Here is an 8,050-nt window from a genome sequence, read left to right on the forward strand (position 1 = left end):
GCTCGCGCGAGGCCCGACGCGTGGCGCTGCCCGTCAGCCGGGGCGGGATGTCCCGCGGCGTTTCCGCTTCTGTAGAGCGTCGGTTCCTCTCTCTCTCGTTCACGACCTGGGAAGCTTTCTGGTCCCTCGAGCGCTGGCGTTTAGAAGGAAAACAGACTTAGCAGCGAGGCGTTTCGTGACTCCATAAGTGGGGGCCAGGTCGGCGGCCGCCGCCAAAGGCGTCCACCCGAGGCCGGGGCGCGGGCTCCCCGCTGCATGCGGCCCGCACTGCATGCGGCCCACCCTTGCTGGAGCGGGGCCCCCCACGTCCTGTGTCGCGGTTCAGAGAGATTCCGGCGGGGAGAGCGTTGCTCTGAAGCGTCTGGAAAGGAAGCCTCAGGCACGGTGTAAATCGCATCCCGGGCTCGGTGGCTGGACCCCGGGCCCCTCCCAGGTCCCAAGAGGCCTGTCTGCAGGGCGAGGGCACGTGGGCCCCACCCCACACCCCTCGCTGCTGGGGGACGCCCACGGTCCTGGGGTGGTGGACGGGCTCCGACCCCGCACACTCCTCCGGGTCCCGAGTGCCCAGCGGGAGCCAGGGCTGCAGCTGCCCTCGGCGAGAATCTCATCAGCCAGTGGGGTGGTTGAGCCCGTTAGGGTGATGTCGTCGGCACCGTATTCTAACCGGCCACACAGTCGTCAGATGTTCCCGACACAGACGGTGGGACCGGCCTTGTCCCCAAGTGAGCTCTGTGCTGGATGATGTCTGTCACTGAGCTTAGGGTCGGCCGGGAGCTTGCATTGCATTCGGCCCTAAACGAGCTGCATAATAACTTTCGCATTTAAACCCAAAGTATCTGCTGGGACAGGGGGACAAAACAGAAAAGAGGGGCGAGGAGGTGTTTTTCACGGTGGCGTTTTATTACTGACAGGTCACTAGCTGCCTTTACGCCACTTACAAATCAGAAAAACGCTCCGCGTGAGCTTCCCATTCGCTGCGAGGCGGGCAGTTCACGCGGGTAAGAACCCGCAGCGAAGTGTATTGGGCGGGGGGTGGTGCGAGGCCAGATTATGTGGGGGCCTCTGGAGCAGGGGGCTGTGATGGCGAGAGAAATGTGCACACAAGATGTCTCGTGCACACGTGTGTGTGTGCATGTGTATGTGTGTGCTTGCGTGTGCGTGCCTGGGCACGTCTGCATGTGCGTTGTATGTACATCGCTTGCACGCATGTGTACTTGTGTGTATTGTGCACACGCATGTGTGCACGTGCACAGATGCATTTGTGCCCCATGTGTGCACACATGTCTGCATATACGCAGTGTGTACATGTCACATGCATTCATGTGCTTAGATGTGTGTATATGTATGTCTGCATGTGTAGATGCTTTGCGTGTACCTTGTGTGTGTGCCCGTGTGTCTTTGCACATATGCGTGTCTGTGTGCGTGCGCACCTATGTGTGTGTGCGCGCACACAAATGCACGCATGTGTGTACATGTCTGTGCACACGTGTTTGTGCGCGTGTGCCCCGCGTACTTGAACATCTGTACGAGAGCTGACAGTGACGTCTCCGGTGACAGTGCCCCAGCTGCAGGGCCGTGGCCGCGAGGGAGCCGCCTCAGCTTCAGGCTCAGTGCTCGGCTTTGTTGGGCCTGCGGTTCTTGATCTGGTGACTTACGAGAGTCCCCCGGGACTTAAAGGGTGGCCCATGTAGGCCCCACACACACAGTTCAGCAAGGGCGTCTGGATTTCTAGGGGCGAGGCCGGGGCGTCTGCGTTGCTGAGAGCCACTCGGGTGACTCCGTGCGCTCTGAGAGCTGAAACCCAGTCCCGCTTTACAGACGGAAGGGTCAGAGCCAGCGGCTCAGGCGGCAATCTCAGGGTCACGTCGCAATTCAGAGACAGCGCAGGCCGAGACCAGGCTCGCACTCTGACCGCCCCGGCCGCGTGCTTGTCCCCTGCTCTTGCTGCCCTGCCTTCTCCTGGATGGACTCATTTCTTCGAGTTTTGTGGAGACCCGATGGACACACCCATCGCATCTGTCCAAGGGGACGAGGTGATGTGACTTACGTACGTCTTGTGAAGCGATCGCCAGTCTGTTCGTTAGCGTCTGTCACCGCACAGCGACAGGTTTTCTCGTGGAGAACTTTAAGATCTGCACGCTTAGCGACGTCCACGTACACAGGGGTGGTGTCACCTCGTCACGTGTCCAGGATTCACGCATCTCACGGCCGGAAGCCTGTGCCGTTTGACCACCTCGCCCGTCCCCACACCCTGAACCCCCGCCTCTGGCCACCGCGGGCCCGTTCTGTTTCCGTGAGTTCAGCGGATTTAGATTCCACATGTAGGTGACGTCATGCAGTGTTCGCCTAACTGTCTGACTCCGTTTGCTCGTCATCGTGCCCTCAAGGTCCATTCATGTTGCCGCAGACGGGTTTCTTCTGTTTTTTTAATGGCTGAGTATTACCGTGTGCGTGTGTGTGTGTGTGTGCACGCGCGTGTGTGTCGCGTGTACTTTACCCGTTCACTGACACGCCCACGTCCGGGCCAGGGTAATGACGCCGCAGCGGGCGTGGGGTGCCGAGGTCCCTTTGGGAGATAGTGATTCTTTTTTTTCGGGTAGACCCCGGACGCGGACTTGCCGGGTCACGAGGTAGTTCCACTTTCAGTTTTCCGAGGCCCCTCCATGCTGCGCTCCGTGGCGGCCGCACGTCGCCCCCTCCCGCCAGCCGTGCGCGCGTGGCCCCTTCTCGCCCCGTCCTCGCCAGCATGGCGTCTCTTGTCTTTTGACGGCAGACGTTCTGACGGGTGTGAGGTGACACGACACTGTGGTTTTCATTTGCATTTGATAGTGAGTGATGTTGAGCATCTTTTCACGTATCTGTTAGTCTGGTGGGACCTGTGGAGCTTTTGGGAAAATCTCTATTCCGTTTCTCTGCCCATTTTTTACTCGGATTGTTGTGTGTGTTTTTCTTTTGGGTTTTTTTTGGTTTTTTTTTTTTTTGCTATTGAACTGCATGAGTTCTTCATATATTTTGGATATTAACCCCTTTTCAGAGATACGATCTGCAAATACTTTCTTTTTTTTCGGGTAGAATCCTGTAGGTTCCGTTTTCCTGTTCTGGATGTTTTGTGCTTCTTCTTGTTGTCGGTTTTGCTGTGCGGAGCTTTTTAGTTGGATTTAGTTGCATGTGTGTATTTTTGCCCCTGTTGCCTTTGCTTCTGGCGTCAAATACGAAAAAAGTCGTCACCAAAGCTGATGATGAGGAGCTCACCGCCCGTGTTTCCTTCTGGCTTTATGATTTCGGGTCTCGCGTTCAAGTCTTGAATCCATGTGGAGTTAACTTTTGCGTGTGGGCGTGAGACAGTTTCGTTCGTTAGCTCGTGGCCGTCTGGTTTCCCAGCCCCGTTCATGGAAGCGGCTGTCCCTGCCCCGTCACATGGTCCTGGCGTCTTTGTTGTAAATCAATAGACCATGTACACACGTGATTATTTCTGGGCTCTCTGGTTGGTCCCACCGATCTCTGTTGGTTTTATGTCAATACGGTATGTTTCTGTTTTTATGTCAATACCGTACCGATCACTATAGTTTTGTAACATTGTTAACGTTGTCTGAAATGATGTTGTTATTATTCTATCCAAGTTCTGCTTGGAGCTGTTTACACTTTCTTTTTAGCGGTTGCTTGGAGGATTGCAACAAACGTCTTACTTAATCTACTTTACATAAAATGTAAGAAACTTGCAACTGTCTGATTCCGTCTCTGTTCCTGTCTTATGTAACGTTACCCTGTGTTTCTTCTACGTGTATTTTAAACCTCACAGTAAAATGTTCAAATGTTTGCTTCGAATAACCAGTTGTCTTAAAGAAATTAAGAGTATAACCAGTTGTCTTAAAGAAACACGTGTATATGTGGACTGTTAAATGTGTCCTCATATTTTTTATTTCCAGAATCTTCTGTTCTTTGCACAGACTCAGGTTTCCATCTAGTGGCATCTCCCTCCAAACCAAAGAACTTCCTTTAGAACTTTCTTTTTTTCTTATAAGCAACAGAATCTTCCAGCTTTTGTTTATCCGAACAGTCTTTCTTTGTCCATTATTGAACAATATTTTCTCTGAGTAGAATTCCGAGCTAAGCGATGGTTTTTCTTTCAGCGTTTCGTGAGTGTCGTTTCAACGTCTCCTGGCCTGGGATTTCTCCTTAGAACGTAGTTGTCGTCTGTCCTCGTCCCTTGTATGTTACAGATTTTTCCTCTGGCTGCTTTTTCCAGATCATCCCTCTCTCTTCATTCAGTCTTTTATCAGTTTGATTATCATGTGCCTGGATTTAGTTTTCTTTATATTTATCCCGCTTTGAGTTTGCTGATCCCGTCGAATATATAAGTTGGTGTTTTTCCCCAAATTTGGGAAATTATTGGCCTTTTATTTTTTCATGTATGTTTTTCCGCCTCGTTCTTGGACGTGTGTTATACGTCTCGATATTTTCCCATAGGTCAGTTGGGCATTTTTTTCTTTCTCTCAATGTTTTTTTTCTCTCTGTTCGCCAGATAGATCCATTTCTATCGATCCGTCTTCAAGTTCACTGGTAATTCTGCCATCTTCAATCTGCTGTTAAACCCAGTCAGTGAATTTTTCATTTCAAATAGTCGCAGTTTTCGGTTCTGGAGCATCCATTTGATTCTCTCTTATAGTTGTCATTTTTCTGCCGCGATTCCTCGTCTGTTCACTCATTACAACTACCCTTTCCTTTGAATTCTTGGACATAGTTATTATAACAGCCGGTTTAAATTTTTCATGTGTTAATTCCAACATCTGGGTCATCACAGGGTGAGTTTCTGTTGGCTTTTGTCCTCCTGAGTATGGACCACATTTTCCTATTTTTACCCAGGCCTAGTAACTTTTTTATTTTATGATGGACGTTGTGAAGGGTATGTTGCAGAGACACTAGATTCTGTTATCTTTCTTTAAAGAGTGCTGATCCCTGTTATATTGGGCAGTTAAATCACTGGCTGATGACCTTGGACTCGTGCCGGCTTGCTTTGTACTTCGCTAGGATGAGTGTATCTTGGGTGCGTCCCTTATTCCTGAGACATAGTCTGCCTTCCTAGACGTGTCCCTTCTGGGGTTCACACAGTACTGAGGTGTCCACCAGGCCCTCTAACTGGCTGGGACCCAAGTTCCAAACTGTCATGGTGGAGGATTCCCGCAGAAATTTCGGTTCTCTGCGCTCTGAATTGCTTCTTTGCACAGGCTCCTTGGGGTCTCCCCTGTGCCTGCACGTTTGGGAGTCAGCCATGGATTTTAAGCAGGGTTGTCATTGGCTTCCCAGGGTCTCCTGCTTCCATTTGCAGCCGCTCTAGGAGCCTTGAGCCCTGTCTTCGGACACCTTGAGCCAGGAAGGCTGCGTTGCAGCGGGCGGGAGAGGGGTGTCGGGGGGAAGCACCCTGTAAACGTGGATTTCACTCTGTGCGGTTTTTTTCTTTGAAGAGTCGCATCCGCTCTGGTTTGTCTGCCGCTGGCTGCTCGCCGGCCCTTTCCAGTCGTTGCTTTTTCCTGCTTCCTCAGAGTGTGCAGGTGTTACCTGGGTCAGGCTCTGCCCCGTCCGAGCCCAGACCAGGAGCCCCCACCCTGGCGTGCAGCTCTGAAGAGTCACCGAAAACCCATTTGACTCTGTGTAAAGGAGCTTGAAACTCTCGTTCTCACCGGCTGCGAATACGCACATCACCTTCGCGTTTCAAGCCCAGTTTACCCAGCGGCCGTTTATTTACCGCGTGGTCTGGGGACACCTGTGCTATTTATGGAAAGACCGTGTGTGGTAATGACGTAAATTATTAACAGGTTGCAAGTATGTAAGTTGTGTAATTTGACCAGTAGTGTAACTGATTTTGTGTCAAAGCTGCAACGTGGGCTTTGTCGTCCATGCTACGTGGCTCGTGACAGGTCTTAGAAGGCAGAGACGTTTGCAACACTGTTGCCATTAAGTTATCGTCATCGATGTCGGCGCCAGTAGCACTTACGGAGCTGGTGACACCGGCCTCAGTGCCGTCACTCAGGAAACGCACTGCTGGGTCCGCAAAGCAGCGTGAAAGCCCCACGTCCCACGAGCTGCAGCAGAGTCGTCAGGGTCCCCTCTGGGGGCAGCAGGTCTCAGAGTGGTGCCTTCCCGCCCCCGAGTCGCCCGACGCGTGCTCGGTCCTGGCTGTAACCGCAGGCCGGTGTCGCCGCCCCCCCGCCCCCCACGCGTGTGCGGGGGGCTGCGGAGCCCAGCGGGGTGACCGGGGTGACGGTGGCCTCCCCCTCGCCCCTCTCTCCCATCCCAGGCCTCATGCGCTCGCGGGTTCGGGGGGCCGACGCTGCTCAGGCCAAGGTCCTGACGTTCCTGGACAGCCACTGCGAGTGCAACGACCACTGGCTGGAGCCCCTGCTGGAGCGCGTGGCCGAGGTGAGGCGGGGCGGGGACCGTCCTGGGTGCAGGGCAGGGGGAGGGGACCGTGCCTCTGGAGCGGTGGTTCCCTGAGGAGGCCCCTCGCCTGGTCAGCAGGAGGCGGGGTCAGCCGCCGGGGAGACCCCTTGTTGGGAGGCTTCGCAAGGGCAGCTTCGCCACCAGCCCTCTGAGCCAGAGGGCCGCGGGCTTAGGACACTGCGCCTGGCGGGGGCAGGGATGCTGGGGGCCTCGCGCGACTCTGTGGGGACCGCTGCGGGGGAGGGGACACTGGGGCCACACGGCAGCCGACGAGGCTGTCGGGGTGGCCCGTGGCACATTTTGTGCACCTCCGTCTTCCGGAAGCGTCACCGCTGCCAGGACATCTGTCACTTCCCTGGCCCACTGCTCATTTAGTCGACTGTCTTTCCTGTCCGCTAAGAAAGCGCTTCCGTGCAGCGGTTAAGCCAGCTCAGTGCAAGTCCTGGGCAGATGCCACACGAGCAGGTCGTTTTCCGCGGCACGGGGTGTGGGAACCGTGTCCCCCGGCCTGCTCCTCTGGTGCTCCCGACGGGTTTCTGGCTCGTGCGGGCATTGAGACAGCTCAGGGGACCCTTAGCCGCCGGCACGGAGCAGCCTGTCCCCAACGCCAACCGTCCGAATTTAAACAGAGCGGCAGAGTCGAAAGGCCTCGTGTCACAGACTCTGAGCAGATCAGTGAGCGTGGCCTAGAGAGACAGCTCCGTCTCGGGGGGCAGCTTGTCACGGCCAAGACAGATGCAGAATCCGGAGCTGTCGGTCGATGAGTTCGCTTCTGCCGCGTGGCTCCGATTCTGTCCACGTCACACCCCATGCCGTAGAGACACGTCCCTCACTCGCCGTGTGGCATCCGAGGCCGTTCCTGGGCCCGCTCACGCCCGGCTGATCCGAGGACTCAGCCGAGCTCGGTCCCGTCGGAAGGAAGCCAGCGCGGCTGCCATTGTGACGTCTGGGAACGCAGAAGGGGCTGGGGACTCCTCGGTGTCATCCAGGCTGCAGCGGAGGGAGCAGGCTGCGCCGCCCGCGTGGTGGCAGAGAGCGGGCGTGGCCGCCGGCCGGGCTCGGGGACGGTCCCCGTGGCTCGTCCCCTAACGTCCCCCTCGTCTTCTCTCCTCTGCGCCCAGGACAGGACGCGGGTCGTGTCCCCGATCATCGACGTCATCAACATGGACAACTTCCAGTACGTGGGGGCGTCCGCGGACCTGAAAGGCGGTAGGTGCTCCCGCCGCCCGCTCGGCCCCCGGGCACCGCTCCCGCGGCGTCCCCGGGGGACAGCGACAGCTCTGTCACGGAGCCGGCCTGTGCTCCGAGTGGGGGGCACACACGCTCAGCAGGTCGAGCCTGCGGCTGGGAGCCCGGCTCCCCTCGGACAGCTCCGTGCTCCCTGGCCGCCTGCTCCTGCCGCCTCCCGTTGCTGCGTGGCACGTGGGGCTCACACGGCTCCGCCGTCTTTTTGAATCGGGGGATGTCTGCTCTCCCCACGTCAGACGTGGGGGACGGGACCCCAGAGCTGGCGGGAAGCGCGTGGTGGACGCCCCGAGCTTGGGCGTGGGGAGCGGAGGGCTGGACCAGCTCTGCCCCTCTTCACAGCCGCCCCTCCGGTGGCCCGAGCCTC

The 8,050-nt window shown here is 56.2% G+C and overlaps 1 protein-coding gene across 1 annotated transcript in view; it reads left to right on the top strand.

The window, feature by feature from the left end:
* GALNT2 (polypeptide N-acetylgalactosaminyltransferase 2) overlaps positions 1–8,050 on the top strand; it is a 38,444-nt gene that overhangs the window by 15,317 nt on the left and 15,077 nt on the right. Inside the window, 2 exon segments of the mRNA XM_025039057.1 lie at positions 6,187–6,417; positions 7,560–7,647. Of these exon segments, the coding sequence (XP_024894825.1) occupies positions 6,187–6,417; positions 7,560–7,647 (319 nt within the window).

The sequence above is a fragment of the Pteropus alecto genome, unplaced genomic scaffold (genome assembly GCF_000325575.1).
Source record: "Pteropus alecto unplaced genomic scaffold, ASM32557v1 scaffold189, whole genome shotgun sequence".
In the NCBI taxonomy this organism is placed as follows: Eukaryota; Metazoa; Chordata; class Mammalia; order Chiroptera; family Pteropodidae; genus Pteropus; species Pteropus alecto.